This window comes from Choloepus didactylus, chromosome 8, assembly GCF_015220235.1.
Source record: "Choloepus didactylus isolate mChoDid1 chromosome 8, mChoDid1.pri, whole genome shotgun sequence".
In the NCBI taxonomy this organism is placed as follows: domain Eukaryota; kingdom Metazoa; phylum Chordata; class Mammalia; order Pilosa; family Megalonychidae; genus Choloepus; species Choloepus didactylus.
The window spans coordinates 88,995,225-89,018,481 of NC_051314.1; the positions used below are offsets into that span (position 1 = coordinate 88,995,225).

The 23,257-nt window shown below is 50.8% G+C and overlaps 2 protein-coding genes across 4 annotated transcripts in view; both read left to right on the top strand.

The window, feature by feature from the left end:
* RAPGEF3 (Rap guanine nucleotide exchange factor 3) overlaps nucleotides 1-3,576 on the top strand; it is a 25,833-nt gene extending 22,257 nt beyond the window's left edge. For all 3 annotated transcript variants that reach the window (XM_037846528.1, XM_037846529.1, XM_037846531.1), the window contains 5 exons: nucleotides 428-515; nucleotides 847-911; nucleotides 1,354-1,408; nucleotides 1,987-2,058; nucleotides 2,869-3,576. In XM_037846528.1, coding sequence (XP_037702456.1) covers nucleotides 428-515; nucleotides 847-911; nucleotides 1,354-1,408; nucleotides 1,987-2,058; nucleotides 2,869-2,987 — 399 coding nt within the window. In that variant the 3' untranslated portion in view covers nucleotides 2,988-3,576. The remainder of the gene's footprint in view (nucleotides 1-427; nucleotides 516-846; nucleotides 912-1,353; nucleotides 1,409-1,986; nucleotides 2,059-2,868) is intronic.
* ENDOU (endonuclease, poly(U) specific) overlaps nucleotides 3,022-23,257 on the top strand; it is a 25,601-nt gene continuing 5,365 nt past the window's right edge. The window contains exons 1-5 of the mRNA XM_037847470.1: nucleotides 3,022-3,217; nucleotides 20,246-20,317; nucleotides 20,876-21,010; nucleotides 21,459-21,630; nucleotides 21,999-22,198. Of these exons, the coding sequence (XP_037703398.1) occupies nucleotides 3,022-3,217; nucleotides 20,246-20,317; nucleotides 20,876-21,010; nucleotides 21,459-21,630; nucleotides 21,999-22,198 (775 nt within the window). The remainder of the gene's footprint in view (nucleotides 3,218-20,245; nucleotides 20,318-20,875; nucleotides 21,011-21,458; nucleotides 21,631-21,998; nucleotides 22,199-23,257) is intronic.

The following is a 23,257-nucleotide window of genomic DNA, read 5'->3' on the forward strand; positions in this document are numbered from 1 at the left end:
TTCATCTCATGGACCTGTCAATGATTCCCCAGAGGGGAGCTCCATGGGACTCAGGAGGTTCAAAGACATTTACCCCCCAGAGAAAGAGAGAGAGAGACAGTGTATGTGCTAGTTTTCCAGGCAGCCTCAGGGCTGTGACTAATGGCCGTGAGGTTTTCCTTGGGGGCCAGAGGTCAGGAAGCGGCCTGCGTGCGGATTCTGGGCAGTCACCGCTTCCTGGCATACTGGTGGTTCAGGCCTCGTGCCTGCTGCAGATACCGCCCTGGTGAGATCTGGGGGTGAGGAGGGGCTGGGCTCTGAGTCTCTCCCACGTGGCCATGGGAGAGGGCGCATCGTGCTCCTGGGTGGGCTGGGGCGTGTGGCTGTGCGGCAGGTGGGTGACAGTGGGCAGGACCCCCCTCTCTGACTGGGCCTTCTTCCCTCCCAGGACCCCTCATGGAACCACAGGGTCTATCGACTGGCCCTCACCAAGCTCTCCCCGCCCATCATCCCCTTCATGCCCCTTCTTCTCAAAGGTAACAGAAGCACTTGCCTTCTTGCCCCATTTCCCTCCATGCCTGTGCCTGTTTGTGCATCCATCCCACACGCTCTGAGTGATTACAACGTGCTCATGCCTTGGGGAGCCCAAAGATGGGTTAGGGGTCCAAGGCCAGTGAGGGGTTAAGACGTGCAGACAATAATGATAATGTTAGATGGTCCATGATACAAGGAAATGGCTCTGGCAGGCCAGAGGGCAGTGTAGGGTGGACAGGCCCAGGCCCCCTGTTATCGGCTCTTCACCACTCCTAGGATACAGGAAGGAGGAAGGAGTTTGGGGACTTACAGGCAAAACCCATCTCTTTGCAGACATGACCTTCATCCATGAGGGAAACCACACACTGGTGGAGAATCTCATCAACTTTGAGAAGATGGTGAGTTCAAGGAGGGTGGCCATTTGTCCCAGGAGCAGGCTGGAGGATATGACTATAGCCTTGGAAGGCACACTGGAGATGGCCTAACCTTGTCATTAATAGTATAAATAGGAATGCTTATTTTGAAATTGCCCCTGTCTTACTCCATTGCATTTTGGAGGGCTGATCTCTGTTGGGGGCTGCAGGGTGCCCATTTCAACATCTCACCCTTCAACAGGAGCCCCTTCCAGGCCTCTTCTCTTTAAGCCCTTCTTGACCTCTGTTCTTCTTTCTACTTGCCTGGTCCCCACTACGTGTCTGGGTGTGCTGGGGTAAGCAGACCTGACCATCCTTTACAGCCCCCTAGGCCCCATTCAAAGGGAGCTCAGCTTCCCAGCTGCCCCATAGGGCAGGACATGGCTTCTGCCCCTCGGGCAGATCCATGCCCTTGTGTTTCCCACAGCGAATGATGGCCAGAGCCGTGCGGATGCTGCACCACTGCCGAAACCACAGCAACGGTGAGGGGCTTCATAGGTGGGAGGGATGGACCTGTGTCAGTCTGCCAGGGCTGCTGTTAACAGATTCCACCACCCTGGTTGACTTAAACAGGGATTTTATGGTCTCTCTCTTTTGGAGGCTGGAAGTCCAAGTGCCAGATTTCGAAAACCATGCTTTTTCCAAAGTCGGTAGCGTTCCTGTGGTGGCTTGCCAATAATCAGCCTCCGCCTCCATCCCATGGCCATCTGTCTCTTTGGGTTTCCTCCTGTGTCCAATTCCTTTGCTTACAACGTTTCCAATCATATTTGATTAAGGCTCACCCTGATTCCAAATTCATTTGTAAAGAGTTTGGACCTATTTACAAATGAGTTCACAGCCACCAGACTGGGGATTCAGACTTGAACATGTCCTGTGTGGGGGACATGATTCAACCTACCACAGGCCCCTGGGTAGGAGTTCCCACCAGCCTAGGACCTGGTTGTGGGGCCCAGGAGAAACCCCTTCTTCCTCCCCCTACCACCGAGTGTCTATGGGCCCTTCCTCTGCAAGGCTCCGGCTTGGCCCGGTCCCCCTGACTCCCATCTCTCACCCCACACAGCACCTCTCTCACCACTCAGAAGCCGTGTTTCCCACCTGCATGAGGATGGCCAGGCGGCAAGGGTTTCCACGTGTAAGTCGGGAACCGGAGTGGCAGCTAACAATACTTAGCCAGGGCTGACGTTTCCTGAGCATCACTGTGTATCAACATACGTGATGTCGAATACTCTTCATGACACCTCTAGGAAGTGGGTGGTATTGCTCTCCCCAACTTGACCCTGAGGAATTTAAGAGACTTGCTGAAGACCACACAGTTAGTTAGTGATAGAGCTGGAGCTCAAGCCCTCTTACTCCAGAGCTGCATTTTTTCAGTTGGACCTCAGTTGCATGAAACTGCGTTAATCATAATCCATGGCTCATACCACAGTGTCATCATTGGCCCTTTATTTGATTTCATTCATTTTATATTTATTCTGACAATATCATGAACATCTCTGGACCCACAACCCGACCCAAACACAAGAACACTGACAATAGCTTACATCTCTCTACACTGTGCTCCTCTCTCTTGTCCCCTTGCCTCTCCCCAGCCAAGGTACCCATTATCCTGGATTTTGAGTTAATCATTTTTTTTAATAGCTTTATCAGTTATATATTATACTCCAACAAAAATATTCTTTAGTTTTAGTTGTTTTTGAACTTTGTGAAAACTGTGTAATTTGGGGAGCCTGCCTTTCTCAGAGCCTGCTCTCTTAATCACCATGCAACTCTGACCCCTGAATCTGTGGGGGGTGGGTGAGCAGTAGAACCTGAGGGGATTGGAGATGAGAAGGGACAGGAGGGGGGTGGGAGGGAGGAAAGCTGACATCGCTCCTTGCTGGGGGGGAGGGGTGGGTTCTACAAAGTGGCCTCGGTGCCTCCTGACCGCTCTCCCCCCTGCCAGGCTCGGAGCAGTCCCTGAGCACCCGGAGTCCAGCTAGCACCTGGGCGTACGTCCAGCAGCTGAAGGTCATCGACAACCAGCGGGAACTCTCCCGCCTCTCCCGGGAGCTGGAGCCATGAGGGGGCTGGGGCTGGAGCAGGCACTTCCGGCGGGATGGGCCATGCCGGGAAAGCCGGGGCAGGCCTGGGCCCAGAGGCCCGCAGGCTGTTCACACTGGACAGGGCTCTCCGCGGAGTGCACTCGAGGCCCTGGAGCGGGCAGCATGGAGGCAGCTGTCCCCTGTGGTGGATGGTGGCCAAGGAGGACCTCGGATTGGAACTGAGCCGGGGGCCCCTGGCCGAGGAGTGGGGTGGGGTGGCAGAGAGGACCTGAATGCCTGAATGTGGGTGGAAGAGCCGAGCCGGGCGCTGGACAATGTGTTCAATAGAGAGCTCTCCACACCAAGTTTTTTCCAGATTCTGTGCCTTGGGCTTTGTTGTCCGGCCGTCTCCAGGCCCCTGTGGTTTGTTTTCACAGTGGCCATGTGTGTGGCAGGGGTAGGGGCTGCTGCGACGGCTGTCTCCCCCGGGAGGGGAGCGGAGCGGAGAGGGAAGTCCTGCTTTTCTTTCCACAGCATCTGAGATAAACAGCTGGGTGTGGTCAGGGCTGGTTGTACAGGAGTGGTGGTCCCTGAGGAGTTTATTGTTACCATAAATTAACAAAACTGTGTGTGTGTTCTGGGGCCGGCCCTGTGGGGGGTGTGGCCGAGAAGGCGGAGACTCTGCCCTGGGAGGTCGCTGAGGAGGAGGTAGCCGGCTCGTACCGCAGAGGGGAGGGGAGAGAGGCGTCCGGAGCCGTCCCACCGCAGTGCATGGACTCTGGGACCAAGGCAGGGCTCCAAGACGGCGGACCGCTGCCTCTGTCGGCGGCCGGCCGGGGTAACCATCAGCTCCCCACGGTGGTCTGATAGGACCGTTACAATCCAGATGCAGCTGGCTCCTTCCACCACCCTCTGCTTGACTCCAGTTCCCGGTCCTCTGCCCTGGCCTGTTGGGTGGTGTTCATGCAAAAGAGGGGCCTCTGGAAGGTAGTTGGTGATGGAGAAGACACAGAAGCACAGGTTCTGAGGAGAGCTGATCCCTTGCTGAGGCCTAACAGGCTTCCAGGAGATCGGGATTTGTCATCAGTGAAGAGAATCATCCCAGCAGACTCTGATAGTGTAAAGGATCCTCGCTTCCTGCCTCTCCAGAACATCCCCAAAGAACTGGCTGCTGTGGGGACCTTCCCTCCAGACAGGGCTTATCGAGGAAGCTCCAGGCACTGCCTCCCTCCTCCTGTGCCCTCCGTGGGCCTGGCAGGGCTACTGTCTGGCCCAAGGGGGACCTCACAGTCCTGGGGATGACTCCTAAGTAGGTATTAAGGCAGCGGGGCCCTGGGGCATCTGGAGGAGGTGGGCTTCTACCTGGAGGGAGCCGAGGGAACTAGGCAGGGCCTGGCCCCAGAACTTGCTCAGCAGAGACACCTGCTAGTGCTCAGGCTCGACACACCTCCACCTCCCTGTCACCCCCACACTGCCAGACCTCCTGTCACCCCCACGGTCATGGATGCACTTGCAAGCTGCTTCCAGAACAGGTTGGCTGATGTCAGAGCCCTTAGCAGGAAGGAAGTACAGCTGGGATTACACCTCAGGTTTCTAGCTGAATCTGAGCAAGTCAGTCAGCATTTCTCTACCTTAATTTCTCCATCTGGAAGGTGAGTGTGATTATCTCTGTACAGCTTAGGTGATAAACAAGTAAAACTACAGCTCCTGCCTTCACAGCAGGGTGACAGCCGCTGGCTGTCCTGTGTCCTTGGCATGATGGAGAGCATCATCACCCCAGAGGACTCAGACAGAGGCCAACTTGTGGGAGAGACAGGTGGGGCCGGATGGCAGCAGTAGCCAAACCAGTTCCCTCACCTGTGGGCAGAGATGGAGATGGAGGATCATGGGGCACAAAGCTTCCAGAGCTGAGCAATTATGACATGAGGCCCGAACCTTGATAGGTCAGGGGTCCGGGGCTTTTTTCTCTTCTAAACCCATTGTCTGATGGTGGATCAGCAAAGGCCAGACCAGCCAGCCTCTCCCTGCACCATCCTTTCAGAATCAAGGGCAAGACCATCTCAGTGATGCAGCAGAAGCCAGGGCAGCAGGAGACTAGCATCCTCCACCAGTGTTTCTCCTTCTCTTCTTTGTGGTCACACCTACATCCCAACCTATTGGGAGCAGCCTTGCCAGAACACTGCCAGGGTGGGCAGAGCCTTGGGTGTCTGTACAGGAGGAAACCGACTCCGAAAGCAGGAGGAGCTGAGCCCGGGCCTTGCCCATCCCTGCCCTTTCCTCATGGCCTGAGCAATCCGGATGTGATCTCCCTGAACTCCCAACATTGTCTTCTCTTGTAGAAAGAGACCTAGGCATATAAATTCCTTCCTCCCTTCCTCCTGGCCTCCCTCCCTGCCTTCTTTCCTGCCTTCCATTTTAAAAATACTTACTATGTGTCAAGTAGGGGCTCTGTGAACAAGACGGGCAGTCCTGGCCCTCATGGAGCAAACCTCCCAGCCAGGTAGACAGACACAGAACAAGTCCAGCCAAAGGGGGAAGATGCTGCAGTGGGGAAGTTTGGAGAGTGGAGAAGCCTAGGGCCACAGTGTCCCACTGCTTGTTCCCAAGCATTTAGGCCCACAGCTGCTCCCATGTTGGAAGGCAAGTTCAGAGTGCCAGTGCCACTTCCCCAGAGCCCTCTGCACCAGCCTGCATAGCTCTGCCTCTGAGAGTGAGGGGTGCTCTCAGCTCACCACTGGTACAAGCCACCTGGGTCTCAGGTGTCTAGTGGCTGGTGGAGAGAGTCCAGCCAAATCTCCCACCTGACAATTGCTCATAATCCCTTCCTTCCATGGATCTATAGGCCAGAAGGTAAATACATTTCCACAGTGTATCCTTTCTCCTGCCTTGTATACAAAGCTCTAGGCTTCCCACACATCTGCAAGAGCCATGGGCCTGAACTCAGTGTCCATCCAGATCTGTCCAGTTGTCCCAGCCAATCCAGGCACCCTTCTCTGAGATTCTGGACTCTTCAAGACCTGAGCTTGTAGCCTTCCTGTAGCTCAGCCTGACTGGGCACCTGATTGTGAAGAAGCTTGCAGCCCTTGCAATGGATGGCTGTCTGTCCCTGTCGGTGATAATGCAACCGGATCATTCTGAAAAGCTAAGTCAGACTGAGCTGAGCTTCAACAGCCTCCTCTGTCCCAGGCCTGGGGCCTTTCTGGAGCAGGTGTTCTTGATGCTGGTGGTGGTAGGTGTAACACCGAGGAAGGAGCATGGGCCTGGGAACACCCAGAAGAAAAAAGGCTGAGGCCCGAGCTCAGGCCCTCCTCTTGTGCTGGGAGGTATGGGAGTCTGGTGGTTGTGTGAGTGTAGTGTCTGTCCGGAGAGCTGGATGCTTGGGCCTTGCCCTGCCCTCTCACCATGCTCTTGACCCTTAGTGAGTGCTCAGGTCTCAGTTTTCCCACTGGGGTGTGAGTTGTGGCAGGCACAGCTGTTCTGGGTTGTCAGAACCAGCTAGGGGGTCCTCAACCAGCAGAGGGGTGGAGATAGGGTGGCTTTTTGCTGGGGCCATGGCAGCCGGGCATTTTAAGCTTACTCAGTCACCCAGAGAAGTGCCCTGTGGGCCAGAGCTTGGGGCAGCACAGGTGATACCCGGGTGTCCCTCCCTTGGGCAGGCAGTGAGCTGGGGCCTCTCAGCAGCTGTGTGGCCTCGAGTAAGTCCCTTCCTCTCTCTGGGCCTCAGTTTCCTTGTTTACATACTGAGGGATTTGGACTAGAAGCATTTTGAGATGTTTCCTTGTCTATGTCTATGCTCAGTGGCTGTGTCTTAGGCAGCTCAGGCTGTCAGAAGTGGGGAGGGAGCACAGAACCCTCTTAGTCATGAGGCCCCGGGCACCTCCTGGTGGTGGCTCCAGCCAGGACAGCCCACAGGAGGGACGGCAGCTGGAAGCACGGTTTTATTAGGAAGGTTCTCAGGTTTCCTACCCCTCAACGTCACCCCCTGCAGCCTGACAGTCTTACCTTCTTGAGTTCTAAACATCTTTAGAAGCCCCTGTTACCTAGATACATAACCAAGGAAGAGTCTATTGGTCTCATGGTCAAGATTTTTGTTGACACTTCTAATGGCCACTGTAAGGGGAAAAGTGGAAAAGAAGACTCCTGAGGCAGGGCCCTGTAAGGGAGTTGAGATGGCATTGGGGTAGGAGTGGGGTAGTATTCCTTAGGGAGGGAGAGCATGGCAGGGGTCCTGGGGAGCACAGAGCACCCAGGGTGGGAATTAGAGGGAGAGACACCCACTGGGCTGTGCTGGGGCTGGGCCCTGCAGAAGCACCTGTTCTGGAGGGAAGGTCTGCATGTCCAGGCCGGACTCTGGAGGTCCAGGGAGGAGCTCATCCTTCTCTGTCCGTCCGCCTCCCTGGCATTCTTGGGTTCTGCTCCAGGCAGCTGTTGGTTAATTGCATCAAATAGAGCACAAGGCTCAGAAGGCTGGAGCCATGGATTTGTTCCCCACCAAAGCTCTTAGTTTCCCAAGGAGCAAAGCCCCCCGGCTGCAGGCCGACACCCAGGAAATAGGTGGCAACCGTACCAGATGAACCAGAGAGTGTGACTCATTGAAGGGCCATCCCTGAGACTTGAAAATACTCCAAGTGCACATTTTTAAAATATAAACTTGTTTTTGGAATCATAAAAGAAGTGTCATGATATGGATCATTTGCATTAGAGAAGTTGGTACCTTCTCATGCTCCACATCACCATTTAAGTGTCATTTTCTCAGGGAGCCCTTCCCTAACGATCTTGTCTCCATTAGGTCCTTTGTGGCACTGATTTTTTTTTTTTAAACAAACACTTTCGTGGTCCTGTTATGTGCCAGGCACTGTTCTGAGAGCTTTGCAGGCATTAACTCATTCAACCCTCACGCCAACCATGTAAGGTACTCTTACTCGCTCCATTTTACTGATGGAGAAGCTGAGGCACAAAGAAGTTAGTTAACTTGCCAAACATTGCACGGTTTGTGTGTGGCAGACCTGGGATTCATAGCCAGGCAGTCTGGCTTTAGAAACAGTGGCCTCAGTACTTGGCTCTGCTGCGCCATCCCAGCCTTCAGTGCACTTTGTTCATTGTCTCCCTCCCCCTTCAGACTCTTGGCTCTTCACCCTGGTATCCACGTTGCTTAGCACAGTTTTTTTGGCACACTGGAGGCGCTCAATCACGATTTGTTGAGTGAGTGCATCAATGAACGAGAAAGGGGGGAAATTGCCCTAATCCCACTACCTTAGCTAAATAATCATTATAATTTTGACCAACTGTAGATCTTCAGACCATGCCTGGGTCAGTCAGGAACCACCCCTGCCAGTCCTGTCACTGTCTCTTTGAGGGCAGCACAGCCTGGCTGTGCCAGCACACCTGGGGCGAGAGGCTGGCCAGGTGCCGATGCTCCTCGTGGCTCCAGCCTGTCTCTCTGAGCCTCCTTATCTCTGTCTGCTTGTCTTAGCAGCTTCTCTTTGCTTCTGTTCTGCTTTTAGACCTGCAAAAACAGTGGGGTGCAAGGACATGAAATAGTAATTTTATCTTATAATTACTATTAGGCACTGTAAATAGACATTGGCACAGCTGGCCAAAAGTGGATTCCCTACTGTAGGCAGGTGATTACTTTGGGATCCTAAAAGAAGCAATATAAAATAGAGTTATCTGTTACATTGTGGATTCAGAAGCTGCTGGAATCCCAGGTTCTGTATGACCCTTCTGGTGGCTGTCCCATGTAGTGGTGGTGCCAAGAGGTGGCTTGGGAGTTTAGGACCCCAAAATTTCCATTAGCCTCCAAATAAATATACAATATAGCTAAAAATAGTGTGTTTTCTATGAAACTGCAACTTCAAAATGGGTCTCTAGAGCCCACCCCCATCGACTGCCTGTAAGCCCTGCTCCGTGTAACCTCCACAGCTCACGGGATCCATCTGCTCTCCTGTTCTTCTAACCATCTTTACTCATTACTTCATAACAAGTGGGGCTGGAAAGTTAACTAGTTCTCTCATTCATACCTGCATTAATTAGCTGCTGGTCCCAGGCACTAGAGGGGATCCAGGAGGCAGGTCCTCATCTGAAGGAATTTAAGAGTCGAGCTGAAGAAACAACATGAATGGACAGAAAGTTAAACAGCAGTGCAGGGTTAACTGGCATCACACCGACAGCAACAGATCTGTCACAGAGGTGGTTGTGGGTGTCCAACACACACAGGATGAATATCAAGAAGTAAATTCTTAGGCAGGAGTGATCTGTGGGCTGGAGGGATGAGGTAAGGCTTTGTGGAAGGGTGGATTTGGCCTGGGACTTCATGATGAGTAGGAGATGGACAGCCAGCGAGCTGGGGGGGAAGGCATGCCAGGCAGAGGATGGGCGAGGGGTTTGGCCAGCAGAACCAGAAGCACCACTTGGGACTCTGATGAATGGACCCAGCTGGCATGTCTGACTAATACTCCTGTGGCAGGTGGATTGTGTGATGCTGAATGGCGGGGCTGCCCACAAATGGAAAAAAAAAAATATGCCTGGAAATGCACACATGGTATACAGCATACAAACCAATGAGGGAAAAAATACACAAGGCATAGCCATTTCTAGGACACAGTCAGTAAGAGATAACTACAGACTGAGGCAGTTCACAGGGGATCAGATTATTGTGACCATCCCTGACCTCTGTCCTGGTGACCAGGGCAGCACTCCCAGGCCACAGTAGGAGGAGACTGGAGATCCAGCATCTTCAGCACCAGGGTCCCCTTGGGAGGTGACTTGGGCCTCACCTGTGCTGTATCAGCTGCAGGGGTCCTTCTAGTCTCTGGTCCTCTGTTTTACTGACTTGTCCTTGGTTTAGCAGGAGGACAAAGGTGGTGGAATAGACTGGCCTGTCCTCTTTAATAGTCCCCTGGGTCAGTTGGTCCCGACAGACTCCTGACTCCCTCCTTGTTCTGCAAGCCTGGAGTTGAATAGGATCTACTTCAAACCACAGCCTAATGCTGGAGTTATCTGTCCTCTGTGCCACCAGAAACCATTCAGCTGGAAGAGCAGTTTTCCTGCTCAGCCTGAAATTTGCCAGTCCAATAACAATGAATGTTCACTGATGGAATTCCCATCCCCCACATCGCTGACTGCCTCCTGGATCCTTGCCCAAGCAACTTCCACCCCCTTCTCCATCCTCCAAACATCCACACAGGTCACAGCTGTGCCATCTCCTCCCATGATATGGAGGAGGCTCTCTGCTGGCATTCTCATCTCTTTCTCTGCTGCTTGACTCCCACCTTGCTGGCTGGCTCCCACTGTGGTTCCTTGGGAAGAGCATTTAAGGGTGGAAAGCCTATGCAAGTTCCTAACTGGAGAAGAGCTTAGAAAGAGGAGCAGCAGAGCTCTCTGGCTAGACCAGGCCAGCCAGGAAGAGAAAGCTGTTTGTAATGCATTTCAATGTGTCTATGCATCCAAGCTTATCCATGGGGTGTGTGTGTGCGTCTAAGCTTATCCATGGGGCGTCTTCGCCTGAATGCCTTGATGTATGTTCATTTAATGGCTTAAAGGATTTATTCTACTGTCCTATCTATTTTGTCCATTTCAGCATGTCCTCCGTTATAAAGCCCTAGTGGTTGGAAATCAGATCTGCAAAGGGGGAATGAGCAGCACTGAGAGGGTGTGAGCTGCCTGTCACCAGAGGCATTCAGGTGGAACCAGAACAACCCCTTAGCAGGAGTGCTTTGGGGTCTCAACATCATATGAGAAGTGGAACTAGATGACAACTAACACTCCTTTAATTCCCATAAATCTGTGATTCTAGATTGCTTTGTGTAGTACCAGACATAAATAAGTGGTTGTTAATGTATTTTTTTTAATTCAATTTTATTGAGATATATTCACATACCATACAGTCATACAAAGCGTACATTCAGTTGTTCGCAGTACATTATATAGTTGTATGCTCATCACCAAAATTAATTCTTGAACCTTTTCATTACCACATACACAAAAATAATAAGAATAAAAATTAAAGTGAAAAAGAACAATTAAAGTAAAGAAGAACATTGGGTGCCCTTTTTTTTTTTGGCCCACATTTTTCTACTCATCCATCCATACACTGGACAAAGGGGAATGTGTTCCGTATGGCTTTCCCAATCACATTGTCACCCCTCATAAGCTACATCTCTATATAATCGTCTTCAGGATTCAAGGGTTCTGGGTTGTAGTTTGATAGTTTCAGGTATCCACTGCTAGCTATTCCAATTCATTAGACCTAAAAGTTAATGCATTTTTGAAGGTGTGATGTTTGTGGGGTGATGTGGCATTAGTCTGGTTGGATGGACCTGGGTTTGAAGTCCTACTGCATAACTTAATCACTGTGTGCTTCTGGGCACATCTCCTAACCTTTCTGTGCCTCAGCTTCCTCATCTATAAAATGAGGATAACAATAGGACCTATCTAGGTTTGTCATGAGAATCAATGAGATAACACAGATGAAGTTCTTCATGTGTGATGTGCAGTAAGTGCTCAATCAACATTGGTGGTTAAGTCATCATAGTTCTTGCTGGAGGACCCAGTTGAAAACACTCGGTCCTCAGATAATCCCTCTGGCTCTGTGGGGTCAGCCTCAGCTGCCTTCCCCAGCTCTCAGCCTCACTCCTGACCTAAAATCCCCCTGATGGAGAGAAGAGCTCACAGCTGCATCCCACACTAGTTCGGTTGTCTATCAGGGAATCCTGGTCAGACCCCACTCCCACTTGGACAGCTTTGGCCTCAGTCAGGGCACACACAGCTGGGCACTTGGAAGGGACAGACCATCCAATGTCATATTCTGAGGCCTTCATTGCCTCCCTTCAGGGCAAGTGGCACCTCTTTTGTCCCCTAAACTAATCAGAGTCACAGATATTGGATGTAGTGCCAATCCAGGGAAGATGAGGATTCTGGCTGGTAGTGGCTCAGCAGCCTGTGTTGGATTGTGCAAATGAAAAGTATGCAAATGAAGCAGCCATTTCTATGTTGCTGCCTGTAACCAGGCTTCCTTCTGGGAGAGAAGAGCCGGGCGCTCTCCTCAGCTGTGACACTAGTCTGAGTCCCTTACAAGGATGGCTTGCCTCTAGGCTTGTCCTTCTCTCCACCCATGAGACCCCAGCAAGACACTGGGAATGCTCCTTAACTCACCAGCACCTGCTTGACCTGAGACATGGACAGGAAACCTCAAAATCAAAGGCAGAAAACTTGGAAGGGATTGTCAAGTCCAATCCCATCATTTCACACATGAAAAACCCAGAGACCATGGTAAGGAAGAAACATCTGCTTTAACGTACACTTGACAAGTAAGAGACATGCTCCCCCTCTACTCCACCCCGAGAAATAAATCACATAGAGTGAGGGCTCAATTTTTCATCAATTTTGTGAGGGCCGAGAATCCCCGGGCAGTGCTCTTTCTGGAATGGGCATTTTACTTCGCAGATTTCGCTTCTGTTATGAGGGGGGAGCACTGACAAATGGCTTGCCACAGCAATGCGTCAACCACAGGGAGTTGTACCTCTGCTCTTGGACTTGGAAACAAAGAGCCTTGGTCCATGGGAAGACTCTGGGTCCTTGGGGGAAGGGGTGTAGGTAGGCGATAAAGGGAGAGGGGCCCTGGGAGAGGAAGAGTGGCTGCTTTAACTGCTTTTAAGATGGCACTTGCTCTTCCTCTGCTTCAGAAACCTGAGACCTGTGAAAACCTGAAACAAGTAAATCATGAGATGCTGACTCAATAAGAGATAGAGGCCTATATGCATAGTATTTCTAGGGTGATTTAGATATCGCAGCTTTATGGTAATAAGAGCAGTCTTTGTTTCTGGCCCATACCTCCTACATCTCTTCTTCCTGAAAACGCCAACCTTCGCTTGGCACTTACTGTTTGTCAGACTTTTAATTGTCATCTTACTATGTGCTGAGTGTCTATGCTAAGCACCAGGAATTCAAAGATGATGCCAACCTGTAGCCTATTGGAAGGTCAGGCCTGTGGCTTTCATGTGGGTGTTTGAAAGGGATCACACAAGATTAGCCCATGAGTGCCTCTGATTTTGAGAAAGAACCCCCCATACTAGGCCCATCCTGCTGTGCCTGTGTGGATGACCTATTTTCTAGCTACAAACATCTAGAATTACCTGTTCTAAACATCTGGAATTACCTGCCTGCTTAGTCACCTCCCCCCTAGCTTCAAAAAGCTGCAGGGCCCCGCCTCCTATCCATCTGGGATCCCTCCCTCCACTTTTCCTTCCTGGAAGTTTCTGGAGGCACCAGACCCACAAGCCCTGTCTTTAAAAGGATCAGCCTGGGAAATAAGGCTCACTTGAGAGCTGAGGCATTCACCTTGACTCTGGTGAATGTCTAACAACTAATCCCCTTTTGGCCTCCAAGTGAGCATCATGAGGACCTGTGTCCCTCTGTTTGTGGTTGTGCTCTGCGGCCTGGGCTGGGCTGGTAAGTTGCTATCTGGCGGGGTAGGATGGGGGTGGGATGGGAGCACTTGCATAAGAAACAGAGACCTGGGAAACTTGGTGGAGGGTGAGGCAGTGGGACAAGTGGTGGAGAAGTTCCAGTTCTGTCCTTAAGCCTTGGAACACTGTAAGCCTGTCCTTGTCTCAGGGCACAAGATTTGTCTCTAGAGTGGAGTGGACAGTGTGAAGGGAGTTCCAGGTCTGATGGACTAATTTCATGGAAACCCCTTCTTGACACCTTGAGGACCACTCTAAACATCCTTTAGTCCAACCTGACATTTGACCTAATCAAGGTTTTGTTTTCCTGGACCACTGCATGGTAGAAAGCTGGGTTTGAGTGGCCTGATTGTCTTTGGTCACTCCTTCACTGCCTGGTGATGGTGAGGTTGTCTGGGGTGGTGATCTTTCTCTGGGTAACACCTTAGAAGAAGAGCAGCCTCAGAAGAAAAATGGAGGGTCCCCTGACCAGGAGGTGGGCCATGTCCTACCTGGGGTTATCCAAGTGGTCAGAGGAATTGGTCTTTGAAATTAATGAACAGAGATGGGACCCGGCCATGGTTACTAGTGGTGCTGGGGATGGGATGGGCAGAGGAAGATTCGCTTTCCTGTTTAGTAACTGTGCAAAATGCTGATGCTGATGTCTTAATTGGTGGCTAGCGGGGTGGGTAGGAATGAGTGCCAAGGAGAGGAGCTGAGCTCTCTGCTCGTTCCACCCACCCAGGGTGTTCCTCCATTGCACTATTTGTGAGGATTAAATATGATAATGTATGGGAAGCACCGACATGGAATAAGATCTCAATGAATTGGAACTTTGATTATGATTGTGATTATAAATATTTCTGGGAGAAATTTACTCTTGGGTCCATTTCCAATCAGTTTGTGGATAAGGAGACCTCTAATGGGATTTCTTAATGGAAAACCCTTATAAGGGAAAGCTGTTCAACAGATGGACAGTGTACCGCTATCCTCGCTCCCACGCAGAAAGACCTGGAGTCAGCTGCCCCAGACCTGGGTGGTGGAGAAGCAGTGGCAGAGAGGGAGGGTGTGGGAGACTCTGGCCTCAGGTCTGTTGGTGTGGAGGAAAGTGGCCAGCAGGGACGGAACACCCCAGCCCAGGGAGACGAGTACAACTTGAGACATTTGGCCCCAGGAGGGACTCTCTCCAGGACAGAGGCAGCAACAGCTTCAAAAGTGAACCTGGAGCATTTTCTATTAGGGGGTGAGAGCAGCTGTCTGATCTGGCGGTGGGATCGAGGGGAAAGTGAGGATGGAGTGGGTGACGCCTCCTTCTTTCCAAAGGTGAGAGAGAAAAAGCTCTGCTCTTGCCTACACTACCCCAACATCTCAGAGCTTAGATGCAAGCATGTGAATCATACTGGGGGCGGGGGGAGGTCATCGACCACGTGCTGAGAGGCTTGGTTGCTTCAAGTGGACAGAAGCAGGAAGCTGGTCCTGGAGATGAACTTTCTTGGTGGGCTCTGTCTCCGTGGAAACAGCATCTGGGGCTCCCTGAGAGGCACAGATGTGGGATATCTAAGCCATGACAGGGGCTGAGGACTGAGGTATGGAGACACTGTGTCCACCCATGCTTGGGACCAAGCTCTCTTGGTGGGCAGTGTAGATAGGGAATGGACGTGCTGGCACACTGGAGTCGTAGCAGGGACAGATAAATTTAGCATTTCCTGAGGGGCCTTAAGCTCTTTATGGATCCTAGAGGAAGAATATGAGACTGAGAGAGGAAAGGTCAAAATGAAGAAAGGCAGAGAAAGAGTCAGAAAGAGGAGGCAGAGGGATGAGGGGTTTGAGCAGTGACTCTGGCGCTGGCTTGGTGAGCCAAGCATAAATGCGGCGTGTGAACAGGGAGGCGCCGGTGGGGATGCTGGCGTGAGTAGTCAGGGTGACTAGTCCTCTGATTGTCTCCAGGACAGCACAGCAAGGCTCTGCCTCCCACCCTCTCCTCCAACTCAAATCCCAAGGTCGTCTTGAAACAGATCAAGTTTGCCTGAGAAATGTTAAGAACCCCTGGCTCTTACTGGGAAAAAAGATCTTGAGCAGACATTTACAAGTCCACTTTTGGACCAGTGGGGGGTGTCCTCAACCCTACAGAGCAGACTATTCACTTGCAGCCCTTCTGAACTGATGCCAGCTGCTGGAATGGAGTGAATTCTTTCTTTGGACTCGTTGATCTGGCCCGTCAGAAACCCTGACCTGATTTGTCTGAATTCTCTCCCTTTGGATTCTGGGTGTACTGCCAGGCTGACTGAGCAGGCAGCTGACAGAGCCTTCCTCCTGGGCTGAAAATTTCTCCTTAAGATCTTTGCCTTTGGGTTCTAGGGGAGCATTGTTTTAAGTTTCAAGAGGATTTCCTATGGGCTTAAAGGGACAGGTAGCCTTGGCCTTACTCTCTTATAGGGCCCATCCACTAGACCAGAAGCCTGCCTTCCTAGCTGTACACAGTGTGAAGTTGCCTCAGGATCTGGGTTAACCTTGACCTGAGACGTCTTTGGTATAAAGAACACAGGCCCACAGTGATGACGACAGCCAGGAAACTGTCCACAAGATAAAGGTGCTGACACCTCAGCCCCCAGGATGGCCCACAGGGAGGGAGTCAGCTAGGTTATGTCATCAGGGTCATCACAGGAAATGACCGCTCCACCCAGTCTGAACACTTGCTGCCTTGAAGACGGACATGGAGTTTTGACACCATTTATTTATCTAACGAACATCCATATGGCGCTACTATTTGTCATGCACTGTTGTAAATGCTTTCCAAATATTAACTCATGTAATTTTCATAAGTATCATATGAGATGGGTTCTATTACTATTCCACCTTGACAGATAAGGAAATTGAGGCACAGAAGGTCAAGCAACTTGCCCAAGATCATATAGCTAGAAAGCAGCAGAACCAGAATTCCAACCCATGCAATTTGGTAACAGACTTCAGGTTCTTAATATCTCTGCTCTGCCACCCCAGTGGACACAGTATAAACTCTAATCTGAACTAGTAACTAAACTCGTATTCATGATACCTCTTCCAACCCAATCCAAGCTTAGACTGACAGAATTATTACCCGTATCAAATCACAACCAGAAACACATTCCAAATCTAAGGCGAAACTGGAATTATTTCTCTTCTTCTAATCCTTATACATTCCTCAGCCCTGAACATCATTTTTAATCTAACCCTATTCCTTACCCAAACATCAATACAAAATTATGACCTCACCAATAAATATAACTCAAACCCAAATCCTAAGTAGCTCTTAATCTAAATCTAACTCACTCTAACTGTGGTGCAAATTGGGTTTCAGTTTCCTCATTGAGACAAATTCTGATGCTAATGTAAGTCTGACTCTGATCTTGACATTCTCCGTAACCCACAGCCTGACCCCAAACCCAACATTAGCCGAATCCAAACCTCAGGAACCTCAATGGAAACAAAGACTCTTGTTATCGTTCTTGCAGCCCAGGGTGGAAGGAAACGGCCTCGAGCGAGCTGTCGCCCTGGTTTGTGCCCTTGCTTCCCTCTGCTGTTTGTGGGGCTGACCCAGCCTCAGGAGGAGCGTCTGGAGCTTGTTGTTTTAGGAGTGGTAGTAGGTTTGTGCTGTTCCTTTCAAAACCTCTTGTCTTTTGCCCCTTGTGACCAAAGCTTGCTTTGCAAACCATTTGGCTGGTGTAATGGATTCGGTCTGTGGTTACATAACAGAGTCCTATTCCAAAGCCCAATTGTCATCCACAACCGCCTCATTTCCCACCCTGAGCAAACACTAATCCGAATGCATTCCAAAGACTAGACAGAACAGAAAGATGTGGCACAAAAGAAAACAGGGTGCAGAGGAGACAGGATGAGGGGATGGCAGAACAAAGCAGCAGAAAACCAAAAAGGGATAGGTTGGGATGAGAAGAAGGGGATGGGTCAGAGGGAAGAGGCTGAGCAGACAATGAGTACAGCAGCAACTTCATCTACAGAAGTCCTCATCTACAGACAGGTGAATGGTGGCTTGTGGGCCACGTCCGATCCACAGACCACCTTTCTTTGGCCTGCCTAGAGTTTCAAAAAATTGGGAAATTTCACATAAAAATTAAAGTTTTCTTGAAAAACTGGAGGTTCTGGCAATGCTGACCCTACATCTCAAGATGACAACAGTGGGCTGGGGCTGAGTGGTGGCTGCCAGTTTTAGACAGGGCATTTGCGCTGAAGTTTGTCACAGTCCCTGCCTCTTCCCACTGCCTCCCACCCGGCTTCTTTACTCATGTATGTTACCTGCTTAGTCCCAATAGACGTCTGAGTTTGTACTCCTGGTTTGGGCCGTGAGCCACGAGACATGGGGTTTGTGGTACGTTCCGGGTGGGGAAGAGGCTTATGTTGTGTCCAGGAGGCTGTGGATCTACTTCTCTGCAGATAGAATGACCCTCCTGCCAGGGGTGGTGCCTTCCTTCTCTGTGAATGCTTCTGCAAGGAATACCTTTATAAGGAGAATCGGGTCCCTGTAGAGCTGAGTTTGTGACCTTTACTGCTCACAGGAACAATGGAGTCATGTGCATCCTGCTGTAATGAGAAATGTTACCCGGACACTGTTTGCCAGTGTGACTGCCGGTGTCCCCAGCACGGGGACTGCTGTGAAGATGATGAGTGCTTGTGTATCGGCGAGCCTCTCCTTGTGGGATGGGGCAGCTGGGAGGTTGGCAGGACAGACCACAGTCAGCCAGCCTGGGGGGCTGCTGACTTGAGTGTCCAGCTGCCCAGAGCAGGGCTTGGAACTGCTGGGAGGGGTTCTACGGGGACAGAATGAGGACACTGAGGGGCAGAGGCAGGGAGCAGTCAGGGATTTGGTCACTACTTGTTCCAGGTTTTCCAGGATGTCCCCATTTAGAACCCCAACATAAATACAGTAGAAGTTGTTTACCTGGAAATCTGTCTGAATCATCAGTATTAACAATATCTTGAAAGTTTAAGTAACAAATTCCACAAAAGCAAAATGGTAAGAATGGTATTTTAGCACATTTTAGGTTACCAATTGTTATTCAACATTTTAAATCACAAAAATATAAAAATGGCAGAGAACTTTCCCAACTTGCTTGAGGCTTCATGGTGGCTGTCGTGATTCACACCACTCTTCCTATAGTGAAGGACCAAGTGGCCGCCACATCTCTGACCAGTCACTCCCAACCCAGAGGTTAAAATGGAACATGCACTGCCCTCGAAAACCAGTTGTTCCTCAACTACTCCAACGGTATGGTTTTAACATGGATCATTTGAAAAACATCATTTTTAAATAACTCCCTTGTTTGGCTGATAAATAACCTTCTTCTGCATTGTGACACCAGCTTTTGCTAAGTTTACTGTCAAACTAGGTGCCACAACTTCCAGTTTGGAAAACATGGTCACTGCAGCCATGGTAGGTAATGACCAGCAAGGCTACCCCAGAGTTATACACGGCATGAGGGCACCTGGCTGGGAGGACAAGTGGGACCAAAATCCAGCTGGTACCCTTCTTGCCAAGCCATGTGCCCTGGTGCATAGTTGTGTCTGCTGAGAGAAAGGAGCAACTTTTCCTAATTTGCTCAAAGGTGCTGTCTGTTGACTCAGCCAAGTGCCCACAGAGCTATTTCCATCCAGAAGGAAACTTTCTCTAATTTATACAAAAGCATCATATAGGGGGCCTAAGGCCCTGATGACCAGGCCCAGGCAGGGAGACCCAGACCCAGCATCAGAGCTTACCCTTTTTCTGCTGCCCCCAAGCCCCCACTTTTTCTTACCATCCAGCAGAAATAGGAAGACCTGTTTACCTTGGAGCATCAGGTTTGTACTTCAAGATAGAGATAATACCCAACTTAGGAGCCATTTCATCTGTAAGTCTCTGATTTGCAAATAGGAAAAAAAAAAAGCATTATAAGTGACTCCAGAGCAGCTCACAAAAGTCTATTTAGCATAAAATGTGACTGGATTAAGAAGCCTGTGCCTTCTCACTTTGTAGAACACAGCCTGGAATAAAGTCAATGATCAGAAGATGTTTGATGTCCGAATGAAAAAACTGACTCTTGGTGATAACACAATACTATCCAGCAAACACACTAACAGATTCTGCACCACTTTGTAAACAGTGGTGTTTCTTGGGGGGCAACTATTCCACTGTGTGATGAAAGAGGAACTCAGAGTCCCCAGGAATATTCCTTCCTTGCTTCTTCCCCACTCCCACCTTACCCCTTCTTTGCCCCTAGCCTAGGACTTGGTCCTCAGGGATTGAGGCAGCAATAGGGGTGGGCTCTGAACCCAACCCCCCCCCCCCCAAAACATTGACTCTGTGGCCACTGCCCAGTGGTCAAAGAGAGAAGGGAAGCTGGTATCTCAGGAAACGGTTCTTATTCCTTGAGGCTCTGGGAGGATTTCCTTCTTCACTCTATCTGGAAGTGATTAGGTATGGGATGTTCCTAAGTGAGGGCCTTGTCATTTGGTGTGTATGTATGTGTGTCAAGATTCTCTATTCACCTGTCAATTTTAAAGAACAGTCTTACCAAAAGTAGAGTTTTCAGTCCAGAAGGGATCAACTCCTCCCCCTCCCTACCCATTTTGCAGATGCGCAAACTGAGCACTAGAGTGGTAAAGTGGTAAGGAGATTTGTCACCTGGGGAAATTCTTTTCTTTTTTCATAGGTTTTCAATAATCTGTCTTCTCCTGTCTTCACTTTCAGCTTTCACTACCTCTGCTTGATACTTGTACCCTAGCCCCTGTTTTCATTGACTCCCTGAGGTTGGAGGAGCTGAGAACCAAAGAAAAAGGGGAGGGGAAACTTGGGGCTGGTTGATGACTTTGTTTTTCCTACCTACAGTAGAAGGGGATCCCAAAAAGTTGGAGCCGTTCCTGGAGCTGGAGGAAGAGGCGGAGGAGCTCAGGGCTAACAGTGAGTCTGCCTCCCCAAAGGGCGTCTTTGGGATAAAGAAGGGGGGATGTGACAGGTTGATGAGGGGAGGGCGGCCATACCAGCGGCAACAGGCCCAGGTCTGAGCCAGACAGACCCCAAAGCCAGCGCCTGGGGGTGGCCGAGAGCAGCTTGAGCTTGCTGGAGTCTTGGGGCTTGGGAGGGAAGAAGTCTTGGGGCTTGGGAGGTGGAGGGTGGGGATGTCAGGGAGAGAGTCTGAGGCCTGGGGAAAGGCTTGCCCTGAGAAGGAAGTGGAAGAGATTTTATTTTTAGAGTGAGAAGAATATAAAAACAACAGGCCAGAAAGTCAAGTTCAACATCAGAAAGGACTTCCTGACTGTGAAGGGGGTGCACGAATTAAGCTCATTTGTTTTTTCTGGTTTTCCTTCTCCGGAGATCTTTAATGGGAAGAGAAACAAGAGCAAGGCTGAGGGGGGCGGGGTGCAGCCGTGGGGTGGCGACAGCCCAGATGGAGCCTGTGGGATGTTCAGAGCGACCTCTAGAGGTCGGCCTGGGACACACCTACCCCTATTCTCTCAGACTTGTACTCAGCACCCAGCTCCTGCCAGGGCCGCTGCCATGAAGCTTTCGACAAGTACCACCCCTGCCACTGCAACAGGCGCTGCCAAGAGTTTGGGAACTGCTGCAAGGATTTTGAGAGCCTGTGTGACCATGGTCAGTCTCCTGCTCCCTTTAGCATAGCCCCAGAGACAGAGGAACTCTGTAGAACAATAGTTTTCAAAGTTTAGTCCTTGGACCAGCAGCATTAGCATAAACTAAGAAGTTATTAGGAATGCAAACTCTAGGGCTTCACCTCAGACCTACAGAATCAGAAACTCTGTGGGTGGGGCTCACCGATCTGTATTTTAACAAGCCACCCCACCGCACCCCACCGTGGTTCTGGTGCATGCCAAAGTTTGAGAACCCTCTTAGAGGAAAGGGGTGTTGTGGCTATTCTGTGGCCAGTGCCATGCACTGTTTCTAAGGGTCCTTTAGACCCTAAGTCCCTGTCCTCTGACAGCAGGGTGTCCTGCCCTCACTGCTAGCTTCTTGGAGGTGCAGAAAGCTGTCCGACCCCTGGCCTTCTCTCCAGCTGAGACCACTCTTTTCTGATTCCTCCCAGGGGGTTTCTCCCACAGCAGTGACGCCATAACCAAAGAGGAGCTTCAGAGCATCTCTGAGAAGATCTACAGGGCAGACACCAACAAAGCCCAGAAGGCAGACATTGTTCTCAATAGCCAAAACCGCATTCCCCCCTCAGAGACTAGAGACCAAGTGGATTGCTGCCCAGAGCCGTGAGTTCCCCTCATTACTCCTCCCGCTTCCTCCAAAGTCTCTGCTCCATTCTTGCTTCTTTTTCTCTTTCCAAGTCAGGCAGGATCAAAGGGAGAGAAAAAAAGAGCTCCCCAGAGATGAATAAAGCCTCTTGAGGGATTGTGGGCATTCAGGTGGGGGGGTTTCTGTGGTTGGCCAGGCTGCGGATAGAACTGACCTTCCAAAAGATGAAGTAGAAGAAAAGTGTGACCTTTGAGAGTATCTGAAATCCCTACTCTGCTCCTGATACCAACTCCCATGGGTCTGTCCCTGGCCTGTCTGGAAGTTCTTGGAGTGGTTTCTGCTCCACATTCAGGCCTATCGGTGGGTCTCCTTCCACCTCCCCCAGGCTTTTCACCTACGTCAATGAGAAGCTGTTTTCCAAGCCAACGTATGCAGCCTTCATCAACCTCCTCAACAACTACCAGCGGGTGACAGGCCATGGGGAGCATTTCAGCGCCCAGCAGCTGGCTGAGCAGGACACCTTTCTCAGAGAGATCATGAAGACGGCAGTCATGAAGGAACTCTATGGCTTCCTCCATCACCAGAGTGAGTGAGCTGTCTCAGGCTCTTGGCTCTGTCTGCAGGAGAGCCCGGCGCCAGTGGGGGTCTCCATGGTGGGAAGGCGGGGAAGAGTTGGAGGTCAGCATACATTTGGGAGGAATCAGCCAGGAGCTGAAGAATCCTCTGCCTGGCTTGGAAATCCCTCCATCTTCTGTCTGGCTCAGTTTCAGGATCCTCCAGAGAGCCTCTGCCCCCTGCCCTCTGCTCCAATCTCAGGATTCTCTGTAGGCCCCTGAGGCACCCCCACCCCACCCCACCCGAGGTAGGTCGAGTCCCTGACCCTGCTTCTTCCTTCCTGCACTAAGTCTTGGAAGATAGTTGGCAGACTCCACATTTTTGGTAGGGAAACAACAACAGAAAATTAACGAAGGTTCAGAGAGGAAAGTTCTACCGGTAAGGGTTCTGGTTGGAGTAGGTCCAGATATCCACATTCAAATCAGGCCAAAAAGGGTTCTGGCCCTCGGACTTCTTGGCATGGGGCTGTGTTTGTTGGTGTCCTGCAGATTCCTTTCCCGAACGCTGGGCAGCTGCGCTTTGTCTCAGGGGCAGCTCTATCTGGGTCTTCCCTCACTGGCCATGGGGTCACCTCTGCTCAGAGCTGCTGCCCTCCATCCTCAGGCCTCCCATTAGAGCTGGTAACAGGCTCTGTTTTTCAGTAGCCCTTGACACACAAACAATCCCTGTGAAGGGGAAGCAATCCTGCACCGCCCCCTGGTGTTCTCTTTGGAATGAAAAGGAGAGAATCAGAGGTCTAGACTGAGACCTTAGTTTTTCCAGTGAGAAAAATGAAGGTCCACACAGGCTAAATGACTTGTTTTGAGGCCCAAAAGGAAGCTGAAACAGAGCTGGGCCTGGAACCCAGGGTTCTGATACCGTGGCCAGGCGGATCCATGACTGCACCCTTTTTTCACCTCTCTCCCTGTTCAAATGCCACTGGTTCACACACATCCCACCACATTCATAAAGGCTGCCCCTCTCCTCTGACTCACAGCCGGCTCCCGGCATCTCTTCAGATGACAAGATTTTGGGGTGTGGTGAAAATAG